The sequence below is a fragment of the Mesoplodon densirostris genome, chromosome 9 (genome assembly GCF_025265405.1).
Source record: "Mesoplodon densirostris isolate mMesDen1 chromosome 9, mMesDen1 primary haplotype, whole genome shotgun sequence".
Taxonomy (NCBI): Eukaryota; Metazoa; Chordata; class Mammalia; order Artiodactyla; family Ziphiidae; genus Mesoplodon; species Mesoplodon densirostris.
The window spans coordinates 40,904,471-40,918,262 of NC_082669.1; the positions used below are offsets into that span (position 1 = coordinate 40,904,471).

The 13,792-nt window shown below is 35.2% G+C and overlaps 1 protein-coding gene across 3 annotated transcripts in view; it reads left to right on the plus strand.

Moving 5' to 3' along the window:
• The window catches only part of TMEM196 (transmembrane protein 196), a 210,511-nt gene extending 197,635 nt beyond the window's left edge, over positions 1 to 12,876 (plus strand). For 2 of the 3 annotated variants that reach the window (XM_060108595.1, XM_060108596.1), the window contains exons 2-4: positions 4,430 to 4,486; positions 8,477 to 8,731; positions 12,763 to 12,876. In XM_060108595.1, coding sequence (XP_059964578.1) covers positions 4,430 to 4,486; positions 8,477 to 8,731; positions 12,763 to 12,822 — 372 coding nt within the window. In that variant the 3' untranslated portion in view covers positions 12,823 to 12,876. Of the gene's footprint in view, positions 1 to 4,429; positions 4,487 to 8,476; positions 8,732 to 9,883; positions 9,958 to 12,762 lie in introns of all 3 variants that reach the window. The other variant, XM_060108597.1, reaches the window with a different exon arrangement.
• Positions 12,877 to 13,792: the final 916 nt, after the last annotated feature.

Sequence of the window (13,792 nt, forward strand, 5' to 3'; positions counted from 1 at the left end):
TCTTAGAACATTTTACTTACATCGTCTTTACCTCTAACCCACCAACTCTCATGCCAACATCACCTGGGATATTCATTCTAAACTGATATTATTTTTTCTAATCAATACATTTCTATTTAAAATATTTCCTGTTTTGCTTTATTTTGTGCTCTTGTTACTATATTTCTTTCTTAACTCATGTCTTCCCCTGTTTGTTTTCCTGAAGAACAACTTCTAGTTCTTTTAACAGCTTCTAATTCTTTTAGACACTGTCATGTGAAATAATGTTTTGGAGCCTGTATTAGTTTCCTATTGCTGCTAGAACAAATTACCATAAACTTAGTGGCTTAAAATAACAGAAATTTATTCTGTCACAGTGCTGGGAGGCAGAAGTCTAAAATGGGTCTGCAGGGCTGCATTCTTTCTGGAGGCTCCAGGGGAGAATCCCATTTCCTTACCTTTCCAGTTTACAGAGGCCACCTACATCGTTTGCCTCATGGCTCTCTTCCCCCGTCTTCAAAGTCAGCAGTGTAGCCTCTTCAAATATCTTTGTCTCTGTGTCTTCATATAACTTTCTTTTGACCTTCTTGTGTTCCTCTTAAGGGACCTGTGATTACATTCAGCACCTACCTGATACTACATTTAGCACAATGATCTCCTCATCTTGAGCTTCTTAATTTAATCACATCTGCCCAAGGCTTTTTTGCCACTTAAGGTAACATTCATGGATTCTGGGGATTAGGATGTGTGTATATTGGGAGCCATTATTCAGCCTACCACAGTTCTTTTGCCCAAATGAGCACATCTCTTTGTAATCTCTTGTGTAAATAAGAGATTGGCTGAATGTACAGCACAAATTCAAGTTATTCTTTCAAAATCTTGTATTTTATGTTAATATCTTCTTTTAGGCTGTTAGTGTGAAGGGTGGAGTCATCCTGGTGAGGAATTGATTTTACTGTTACAGTGATCATCTTTGGGGCATCAAGTCTTCAAATCCCATTAATGGAGGGCTGTGGTTACCTGAACTTTTTCAGTGTCAGTGCCTCACCCTCAGCTTCCCATTGTCCCTGCTCACTTCTAGAAAAGTTATCAGTCTGTAGTGTATTCACTTTTTCTTACTGTTAAGGTGGTATTGCTTTAGCCTTTCTACACCCTAAGCAACAGCAGAAGGCTCCATGGACCTTTCATTAAGAAAATCCACTCAAAATTTAAAATGCTATTTCCATAACAGCTCCATTTCATTCTACAATGAGTCACAGCCTTAGTTATCTATTGACTTTGGTCTAAATTGAAATCAAACAAATTCCACTTGGAGGACTTAACTCGTTTCATTACATAGTTGCCCTTGATGCCCTATCATTAGATTGCTTCATTTATATAACTTCCTAGTAAGAACAAAGCAAATAATTCTCCCTGGATTAAAATTAAAATTAAGCAAATAATTCTCCCTACCTTCTCAGAAATAAAATTATATTTTCTCATGTAAAATTGTATATGTAATTCAGGATAGAGACAGAGATATAGATATCCAGCTATCAGTTTTACTTTTTTTTTTTTAAACTAATTTGTTTTTCACTTGTTTCATAATTTCTGTAATGTGGGTCAGTGTTCTGCATCCTGGATAAAGTTATGTTGAATAAAAATAGTGTCTTGAAATACTATAACAGACTCCTTATATAGTAAGGTATACTTAATTTTAGACTGTGATACGATCAACTAATCTTATAATTACTTTTATTACAACAAAAATTAACAAATGGCAAGGGTAAAGAGTGCAATTATAGATGATGAGGTGTCATTGAATGCTTATGGTCGGATCTGCTAGCATAAAGCAGTCTGCACTAACACTGAAAAATCCTTTTGAAAAGCATTCCCATTACGTTATTAGAAATAAATGAACTTAGACACTTAATCAAGCCTGAGATTTTATGTGTGATTTGTGACCTTGATGTGTGACCTTGAGTAAGTCACTAAACCTGTCTGGACCGCTCGTTTCCCATGTGCAAACTGCAAGGGCTGAATTAAGTCATCTTTTAAGATCCCTTGTGGTGCTATGACTTGGGGTAAAGTTAGCCAATAAAATAAAAGATTATTTACTGCTTTTTTGTGCTTCTTTTACTCTTTTCTATAAATTGTGATGACTAAACTCAAGCCAGGATCCCTTAAAGCCTCCTCAGAATTGCATAATTTTGTATACTTCCCATTACATGGGTCTATTTTTTCTCAGGTTACAGTTTTCCCTAAGGAGTGTGGATTTTGGATACCCAACAGAAGTATTTACACTGCAAGCCTGCTTGAGAGTGGAAAAACATTGTTGGATTCCCTTCCTACTCTACCTTCCCCCTCCCCAGATTTCTTAGAGGTACAATGGGAAGAAGCAATTTTATTGCACTTAGTTGTTCCAAGCAAGTGAATGGAGAGTTAGGTTGGAGAGCTCTGCTTATGGTCCTGAGGTTCCCTTGGGCTTTGTTGTGAATAAATAATGGCAATGTTTATAGATTTCAAAAAGATCCAAGGAACACAAAACTGCACTGCTTTCAAACTATTACAAGAATGAGTTCTGGGTGAATGGACTTTCAGGATGAATAATGGGTTAGTCAGGGAAGCAGGAGTAAGACGTGCTGAAGCTTTGATTTGGAGCTTGGAAGCACTGAGAGGCATGGAACTGGTCCAAACTGGAATGACTTGAGATAACCTTGTAAGGTCTGAGATGGGATCAGTAAGAAAGAGTCCATATGAGGACAAGATCATCTAGACTTAGAACAGAGAGAGGGGTGAGAAGTAGTCACTCAGAAGTTGTTTTTTAAGGCTTCTGAAAATTCTGCATGAGTTCACATTTTAAAAGGTTCTGAGTTTCTATCTGCTCATGGTTTTATGGTATGAAAATTATTCTGTTAGATCTATTTATATAGTATGTCAACACTTTGTTATATACTTTCTGAATATAATCCCAATTTAATTTTTTGTCTTTGAGAGTTATGATATTTTTTACTAACAAAATTATAATTGTATGTGTTAGTATTTTTAAGTATTTTCCGTTTTGGTCTGTGACTTTGCTGCTATGTTTAGAAAATCCTTCCCACTTCTCTAAAATCATATAAATCTTTTACTTTATCATCTCCTACCACATTTTTTTTTATACATTTAACTGTTCAAACTGCTTTGTAGGAATTTGGTGTGTGATGTTAGGGAAGATTAACAAATTGTCCCAATTACGTTTATTAAATAAATAGTTCTGATCTTTTCCCCATGAATTTGAAAGGTCATCTATATTATATACCAAATTCTTATATATCTTTGTGGTCCCTTATCTGTCTTGCTGCATCATTGCTTGCTTTATAATCATTTTGTTCCCCTGTATGGAAAGTTCCCTGCAAAGGTAAATTTTTCTTACCTATTATTTTTGATCAAATTTTGTTGGTGCTTCCCACAAGCATATTACTTATTTCAGATAACCCTTAGAGTATTTTGATGTGTATATTTTAAAATCTATTCATGTGTAAAATACTCAGTTAAAACCACTTATATTATTAGTTCTGACTTGAGATAGCAACATTTAAAAGAAAAATCAAATGAAAACAAGCTTAACCATATTCAGTTTTCTTTGCTAATCTGAAAGCCCTTATTAATGAGTTTATTATTTTACTTATATGGTTTACTTCCAGCAAAAGTATGCACAAATGGCCCTAAACGTTTCTCTCCAAATTAAACAATTTACCCCTTTCTGATAGCCAAAATGTGTAATAGTGTGGAACTGGTAGATGATTTCATGCAGCTGCTTTTGCAAAGCAATTATGTCACCAATGTACTTATTTACAAGCAATTACATACCACTGATAGCTTCATCCTGTTGTGTTCTTCTGACATTTCTGGTAGAATGAGGAGGCAGCTATTTTACCTGACACAGTTTGAGAGTTACAAAGAACACCTCTATGGAAAAAACATCTCCCTGTCTGATTCCTTCTCTTTTTATGTGTGTTATATTCCCTTCCTCTAGCAGAGCCCATTGATTTCTAATTACTTAGTATGAAGGAATGTACCATACAGCCATACCAATGGATGTATCATACCACTTTTCTCTCGAGAAAATAGGAAGGGATAAGAAGACAGTGAAAGTAGACAGGAGGAACAAAACTCTAAATTCATCTACTTCATCATTTTGCCTGGCGGTAAAACAGATTCAAGCTTTGCTTAAATTCCACGGTAAAACAGATTCAAGTTTTGCTTAAATTCCACAATCACCTGTATCAACTTTATACAAAACTTTCATTAGAGTTTGCATTTTTATCCCTTACTATTCTAGAATCAGGTATTTTCCTTTTCAGCTTTTGATGGGAATGTAAAATTTTCAAGCTTCCCTGGAGAAAGTGTCATGAGTGAACTATAAACTAAAAAGTAGGAGTTCTCTTATCTTTGGATATGAAATAATTGTTATTCTTTTCCTTTTCAGTTTCTTCTTTGTGGCATATGTGGAATATTGTGCGCCAAAAAAAAATCTGGACTTGTCGTAAGTTTTTGCCTTGTTTGTATTGTGCATTGAAGTGTTTGAAATGTAAGAACTCAAAAAGGGAAATGATGACTAGCCAACTTTCATATCCTGAATGTTACTCATTTAGGATAAAAAGAAGACTGAAAAATAAATCCTGGCTTTTTTCTTTTTAAAGAAAACCATCAAGATTATTATAGACTATGACAAAAGAAAGGAGAAGCTTTGATATACTCTTTAAATACATGAATCTGCAACCCTTAATGACTACTGTGGATGGCAGTCTCCACTTTTCGTTTATAGATTCCCAGACACTCACAGGAATCCTTCATTGAGCTGAAAAAGACAGAGCTTGAGTTCATGGGAAATTTAACTGTTTAGATATGGAACTGGGCCTAAAGATTACTAGCCTTGACTGTGAAGTCAATTTTGCAAAGCAGCAAAACAGCTGTGTTGTTATAGTTGTAGTTAATTCCCAAAGTTTTTAAATTTTATTTTATGACTGTGAATGCAAATATAAGCATTCTCAGAAGTTTTATGGTACTGCTGTGGGTTTTGGGGGTTGTGGAATACACTCCCAGTTCACTCTGATATTGGCTGAAGGAGGATTTCTGTGTGCTGCAGTGTGGATTCCCTACTGTCTTTCGTGACATTTTTTGAGAGTTAGAAAGTAGGAAAAAACATGTTTATTTTTTTGAGGACAATAGGAAATATCACAGACCTTTATAAGTTGGCAAAATTAATATTGTACATGGACCCTAGAAAGTGGTCTTTGAGACTGAAAAAAGGAGAAGGGGACCAGGATACCAGGGAAGGGGAAGTATTGAAGTCATTTGTTCAACTCCTTTTTCTAATCACAATTTTCTTTGTGAGAATACCTATTGCGACAAAAAGGATGAAGCCCCCATTGCTTTAGATATGTGAGATGAAATTTTTAAAAATTACATTAAGGGAAACCTTTGGATAAAAATTTTTTTGGAGGCTTGTAATTTGCATTTGTGATTCTCCCATCACTCTTTACTACGGTTTTCTTTCTTTCTTTCTCCGCTTTTCCTCTATCAAGACTCTTCATGGCTATATAGTAACAATTTCTTGGAACATGGATGAAAGAAAAGGAAAGGAATAAAGGAGAGAAGGAACAAACGAAGGAAGGAAGGAAAGAAAGGGGGAGGGAGGGAGGGGAAGTAATGAAAAGGGAGGGAGAGGAGAGGGAGAAAGGGAGAAAGGAGGAAGGGGGAGGGGAGGGCCGGGGAGGGGAGACATCTAAGTCAGTCTGGGCTGCTGTAACAAAGTACCATAGACTGGGTGGCTTACAAACAACAGAAATTTATTTCTCACAGTTCTGGAGGCTGGAAGTCCCAGATCAGGGTGCCAGCATAGTTGGATTCTAATATGACTCTCTTCTGGGTTGCAAATTTCTGGCTGTGTTCTCACGTGGCAGAAGAGGTAAGCGGGCTCTCTAGAATCTCTTATAAAAACAGGGACCCCATTCATGAGGGCTCCACTCTCATGACCTAATTATCTCCCAAAGGTTCTGCCTCCAAATACTGTAATATTGGGGATTAGGCTTCAAATATGAACTTTGGAGGGACACAAACATTCAGTTCATAGAAGAAGGGAAGGGAAGGGATTTTTTAAAGGCCACTAGTGTCTTTTCTGTTTTCCTAATTCTCTTATAAGTTATAAAAAAAATTATAAGATCTAAGCTTTTTAGAAACTACCATCCAGTTTATCCTCCTGTACCATCTCAGGTTCCCATAGATGACATTAACTGTCTAAGATTCTCTACCCTTTAATCAAATTGTGTGAAAATTTCTCCACTCCAAATATCTCTAAAGTCTAGAATCTCTAGTCTGGTAAGATTTAAAAATAGTATATGGTTATAAACTTGGTACAGATTTTAACGTTTTAATTCCTGGGCGAGAATGTTCTGTCTGCACATGTTAATGAAGTATCATGCCTTTAAGGAATTAATGGCAATTACATCATCAGGAGAGGTAGTGTTTTCCTGTAATAGTCTATTAAATTTGTTATTTATTTTATTAATTAACAGTAATTCATTATTTGAAGGCTAGAATGTAATATCTTTCCATATTTTCTGGGAATGCGTAAACACCAAGCTATATTCCCAAGAAACAGCATGTCATTTGAATATACTTTAAAAGAAAATATAACTGATTGATTCTATTTGAAATTGGGAGCTACAATTTCCCACTTGGGATGATTCGTTGATTTGGTAATTGACATTCAATGCTATATTTCATCAACCATTAGAAGATTATACTCATCCATCACTGCGTTTTCAGTTTTGGTGATAAGTACAGAAAGACGGACACAATCAGGAATGCTGAATTAAGTTAGAGAAACAAAAAAACTACCTGTAGTTCTTTCTGCCCATTGTTCTAGTTCATACATCCATGGCCTTACCCTTTGCTGGGAACTACATGCACTTAGCCTAGATGAACTGTTGTCAAGGAGGCCTTGTCTGAAACCCCTGGTTGGGCCACATTCCCCTGCTCTGTACTCCAAGGGCCACCTTTCATCCTTCTGTCTTAATATTTGCCATAATATGTTGGGACGTTGGATCTTCTCTCACACAAGGCTGCGGTGTTCTCAAGGGGAATAACTATGAGCTGTTCTTTGTTTGTAATGACAACTGCTGCCTCACTCATGGCCTAACAGATGCCAGGTGCTCATTAAGTGTTTGCTAAAGTCAGCTAACTGTCAACAGAAAATAATACCTAATAAAGTAAAAGTAAATGCTAAAGTAAGTTATACAGCTGTTTGCCCTGTGGACTTATGCCAAAGGAGATCAGTCAAGTCCAGGAATGCTTTCTGAGGAAGTTAGGACTAGATTTGTGTCAGTCTTCCATCTAGGGAGCCAAGAAAGAAGCAAAATAATTTCCAGGAAATGAAAATATCATTGAAATGGGAATGAACAAGCTATACTGAGGGACAAAGGAGGTGATTAGAGACGAGACAGTGTTCCAGAGAAAAATGGAAATAGGGTTGGGTAATTAAATTAGTATCACACTATAAAGTATCATCAAAGCTCATGGGAGAATTTAGACTAGATACAAATACAGAATAAAATTATTAAAGCTATTGGAATATTCAATTAAATTTATTAAACATGCATAGAACATTTACTGCACAAAAGGCATTGTGCTTGGTTCTGCCAGAGATCCTAGGATATTTAAGTTGAATAAAAACCCCTAGCTCTATTAACAGAGACCCAGATCAAGCGAAGAGTAGGATCAAAAGCAAAGCTACATCCTGCGTTTCTCCATAACAGTCAACCAAACAGTGGTTTTGGACTATCTATTATGTGGTGTCACAGAGTAACAAAAGATTTGTAACATAAAGCACCAGTTCATAGAGTGTCCCTAAACTATCTCTTGGGAAAATAGATACTAAAACAATAAAATTCTTATAAATGAAAAAAAAAATGAGTTAACTAAATTCCCTAAGCTCACAGCTAGAGAAGTACAGAGTTTTGAAGCTCATTGGAACTAATGACATTTTAGGGAGAAGACATTTAAATATTGGGGGGCGGGGGTGGGAATTAACAGTGAAACTGTAATTTGAGTCAAAAAATCTGGATTCAGTTCCTAAATTTGAGTGTTAACTGCTCATCATTCGTTTTCCAAATGTATATCACCTCTCAGAGGATAGCTTGGTGGGTTAATTGAAATTCATAGTAGCACACAATAGATATTCAATATTATTTAAATCTGAATCTACCTAGAAGATAAATTTTGCTTATTTCAGAGTTTTCATAAGATGTATCCCTGGCCTTTATATAGTCAACTATTAATTCCTGAAACACTGTGGTCTATGCCCTCTCCATTGAGTCAGAGTGCAGGGAATCTTGGTTAAAAGAGAGCTCCTGTCCTCTAAGAAGCACCAAAAAGACCTTCTCTTTATTGTAACTCAGCCATCCTTGACGTGCAGCAGGACGGTGCAGTGTGTTCCGGTCAGCTTTAACTCCCCCTCTCTTTTTCGTATCAGATGATCCTCTTTTCTGCCTGCTGCATCTGTGGACTCATTGGGGGCATCTTGAATTTTCAGTTCCTTCGGGCAGTGACAAAGAAGACCTCTTCCCTCTATCCCCTGCATCTTGCGTCCATGTCTCTTGCGTGCATTGGGATCGGGGGCTGCACCCTCTCTTCATGGCTCACTTGTCGACTAGCCAGCTATGAACAGCGGAGGATGTTCTCAGAGAGGGAGCATTCTCTGCATCACTCTCATGAAATGGCTGAGAAAGTGAGTTTTGTACCTCTACCATTGCTATCACATGAAGACTGCAGTCAAATCTAGGTGTATCAACTTGCAGCTTTAGATGAGAATTTGAGGAATTGGATTTTATAAAAATTTGGCCCTATTGGACTAAGAATAGGAATTTAAAATTATTTTTTCCCTGTAATTCTGGGCACACCTATTTTTGACATAATTTTCTCTATCTATATAAAAACACAGCTCCTAAAATAGAACTAATAAAATATTGAATGTCTTATAAATATGGATTTTTTTATGTATTGTACTGAGGAAAAACATAAACTAAAAACACCCTCAACTCAATAATATCAGTTTTAGAAATCCGATGGATTCTCCTCTCTAGCTCACCCCTTGTGCTTGTAAGTAGATGCATTTGATTATGTAAATTAGATTTTCACGCATAAAGGGGCCTTTTAATAAGGCAACAAAAAGCCCTGCCTATCAGTGCAGATATTACAATACACATAAAGCTTCATTTAATTCTCATCTAAGCTTCATGCATATTTGGGTAGCTTTGCCTGTATTTTAAATAATGTTCCTTGCATAATTGTTTCATGATACCCATTCAAACAAGAAGTTACATTTATTGCATCAAAAGACAAATGATATAGTGAGCTGTCTGTGTTTCTTCTACATTTTGCCCATATTTCTTAATTCAGCTCCTGCTACTGGATCTGTTAAGGAAAAGATAAAACATTTGTGAAATCAACTCACTAAGATAATGGCCACATCACATTTTACTTGATATCATGGAAATAAAATTGCATAACAACAGAATAGAAGAAAGAGTAGCAAGAGTTACAACTGCATACTTCTTTATAATGTGATTTTGAGAAAAAATATTCTGTAGTTTATGTGTTTCCCTTTCATAAACAATTTATACACTCAAATAAGGAGAGTAGATGCTCTTAAATTGTTCCAAGAAAGCAATTTTAAACAGATCTACATGTATCCTTCAAAAAAGAATTAATAGTACAAATAGCAGGACTGGTAATTTAAAGAAATGGATTGTTAAAAATAGGTTATCATTATATATTTGGATAATGGCTCTTTTGTGCTCTATTTTTATACTAGTGTGATTTAGGTTTCTGTATATATGCTTGTGCAATATTTATTGTATGATTGTTATATTTATATTAGAGATTGAGGGCTATTGAAATAACCGACTTGCCCAGCTGCCCGGTGGTGCCCCCGACACCAGAGTTACCTACAAGGTACGCTGATTTCTAGGGAGTTACCATGTTGTAATGTCACTGCAGGAAGCACTGCCTCTTCTAGGAAGCCATGATGTCAGCAGATCAGTCTTGACTGATGCTGTGATATTGTTCCTCAAAGTATTGCTTTTGTGAGAACTACTTTGAGGACCTGACATAAACCAACATGGCAAAGTCTTGCAGCTTGAAAGTTGGTTGAGTATTTAAAATATTCAGCCTGCCTGTAAGCATCCAAACACATTTCTGCTTGGATGATTTGTGACTCCTTTATTCTATGCTACATCATGATTCTGACTCAATATCATCATTCACAGACCAGAGTTTTGTTTTTAATAATACATGTGTCTGATAAAGGCAAACTTTGTGTCGCTCTCATGCTAAAGCTGCATGAGTAGATAACTTAAGTTTGACACTAATACAGTAAAAATTCTTTATAAAAGCTTTCTTCTTATAAACCTATCTGATATGATACATTTCAAATTTATTTCCCATATTTTATATCTCTGAAAATAGTCACCATTCTTGCTTTGGTTAAAAAATATAATAAGAAATACAGGGAGTCACACAGATATTATGGCCCAATTGCAGAAAGTATATCCATTTGCAAACAGTCACAGTTGGTCCTGCCCAAATTTAAAGTATAATCTTTTGCTAACTTGGACATGCCTATCTGCAAAGAAACTGAAGATACTTGACCACTTAAAAACTAATTTTCACTGTTTTTTCCTACCAGTGATTTTTCTGTGTCCATATTAGGGTGACTTTAGTTAAGAAAATTCTTTCTTTTTGTAAGGTTTTTAAAAACTGGATTTTTTTCTTAATCCCACAATAAAAGTTTATACCTTAATTTTTTATGATTATTTTTAAGCTACTTTTTGAATGCAAAGTTATTTTAGGAGAAGAAAAGGCATCTATGAATCTTACTTCTATAAATTCCTTAGAAAATTGTTTTTGTCGTACTAGAAGGAATAGAAATAGATGGATGAGTAAATTTTATTAAAGATCATTTTGGAGAGATCATTTCTATTTTTCTTGCCACCAGTAGTGAGTTTTTAAATAAACCTCAAATCAGGTATCTTATCAATAAACTTACCCTCAGCCCAATAACCCCAATGTATTATCGGACCTACTTTCGCAGTATATATCTAGCAGAGGCAGCCTCTCAGTTATAGTGAACCATTGCCAGACTGTAGAGGCAGGCTATTGGCGCCCAGAGAACTTCTCCACTTTTTGTCAGAGCTTTTACCCTAAACTGGTATGAGTTTTTAGGCCTTAGGTAATTCCTCAGCACCTCATTAGGGTAGATATAGTAGATACCCACATACAACACTACCCTTATGGCCTGGAAGGAGCAAGGCACTTTGCATGGAGAGATGGGTCTTGACGTGAGAAGAGGAAGAGTCTTCTCTGCATATTGTCTTCTTCCTCAGCATTTTCTTGACTGTAGCTCTACCCCGTGTTCTAAAAGACACCAACGTTTTCCAAAGCAAAGTTCCAAAATCAGACCAATTCCTACCTTCCAGTCCCTCACTGATTCTCCTAAGCAACTTTCAAAACCACCAAATCCAAGAAGTAAGCATCTGTATTTTACTCCATCTCCTATACTGAGTTTTCAAAGAGAAGATACTAAAAATGAGGCATGTGATATCTTTTCATTTCTGAAATAAAGATTTGGAAGAATTTCTAAAGTTTACAGAAGCAAACACATTACTTTTTACTTTTAGTTCACCCAAACAGAAATTAGATATACCTGATAGGCTGAAGATCATTGAGAAAATAATTTATTTCAATTGGAGTCCTCTTTACAGCTCTTTTGCAAATAGGCTTGTTCAAGTGTGGAAAGATGTTTTCATCTATTTTTAGATAGTTTTGCCTAAATATTATTTATAATATGGTGCACTAACCATTATAAATGTGAATGGGCCTCACATGTCCTCATTACCTTTTATTGTGTAGGGAAGAGTTTAACGTTTAACAAAACATGATTTCAAAGCATCTGAATTTTTCTTAAATTAACGTATTTTCTAAAATTGCAAGTGAAACTTTTTATGTAAGTTCATTCTTGATATCGAAATTTCTGTTGCCTTCCCATGTAGTTTTCCTTATTAACTACTTAGTAATTGATCTCTTAAAAAACATGTTAAGAGCTTTTTTTTAATTTTTATTTTTTAAATTTATTTTTTTTGTGTGTGGTTTTTTTTAACATCTTTATTGGAGTATAATTTCTTTACAATGGTGTGTTAGTTTCAGCTTTTACAGTTTGTTTTTTACTGTATGAGTGAAGTGTCATGAAAAGCAATCTATCCTACTATGAATTATTAGTGATCTTCAGTTACAGATAGGCAGTCCCCTGGTGGAATTTTTCAGTTCTTCATGAAAAGCCCACACATTTTTCTATAGAGCAAAGGTAACCCCCAGAATCTGTTGGCATTTTGTTGACATGCTCAACAGAGGAACCTATACATTGAAAAAACTTGAGTATTTAACCATCTTCTTTCTAGGTGAGGTCTTTCCAAAACAGAGTTGAGGGCCAAGAGGGGAGACTAAGGGGGCTGGGGAGAGATTGAACTGTTGCTGTGGGTAGAAGACTTTGGTCCAACAGACTGTCACTTCAGTGTTTCATGGGTTCCAAGATGCCATGAAATTTCATTTCCTCAAATTTAGCAACAACACTAATCCTTGTCCTCCCCCAAAAGTCAGCAAGTTTTTCAATGGCTTGAAATTTCTGTTCTGTAAACCCATTAATCAAATTAATGTCTTACTCTGAAAGTGAATTTTAATTAATTCATGTTATTTTCCTAACAGGAAATGACAGACAACATGAGCAATGGAGGACCACAGCTGATATTTAATGGAAGAGTATAATCAATATTTTAAAGAACTGAACATTTTTTAAGATTTTCGTGAGACAAAGAAATACCAAAGGACTAGGAGATAAGTTAAAACAGTTCTTGCATTTGCTGTTATCTCTCCTGAGTACTTACTAAAATTATTCTTCCTCAATTTTGCCTCACTTTACTTCTTCAGCTTTTTTTTTTTTTTACTGGTGAAAAACCTTCCAGAAATGTTCTAGTACAGTAATTTCAACCAACTTTCCAGATTGTTCTAAAAAAGACTTTTCAGGAAAAAAAAAAGGAATAGATAAAATAGAAAGATTCATATTCTACACAAACACTATTTGACTAGCATGAGTGTTAGATTTGTAATGACATTTCATATAAGTAATTAAAAAGTGCAAATATCAAGAAATAACAATAATTTATTGATGTCTTTGTTCTGAAAGACGATGGCTTCAAAGAATGCCACAATTTAAAACCTCAGCAATGCCTTGTTATAAAAACATTGTAATTATTTTCAATTTGTGAATGAACTATATTTCATAATTTATTTGTAAATTACAAAACACAACCTAAAACATAAAAAAGAGGTTTTTTAGAGAGACAATATTAATCTGTATGATATTTTTGCATTTTTCCACAGAGCGAAAAGTTATAAATGAATATGTTTTGATTATACTGTGTAGATTGATGGGCATGTTCATGAATGAGCCTAAGAATAAAATAAAGTATGTGTGTGTGTGTGTATGTGTGTGTATATATACTGTAAATATAGAAAATATATATAGGACATATTTATAGCATTCATGAATGTAAATAAGTAGTAGAAAGGAAATTGTGGTGTTGTGGGGATATTGTCAAGATTCTGTTCCCACAGAAATGGGAAAGCAGTTGTCCAAGGCTTTTCTATGCCCACAAAGTCACATTTAATTTCTACTAAATTTTTTCAGTTTTATTTCTTTATTATGTCTGCTGTGTGTAAATATTATTGTGGCTGA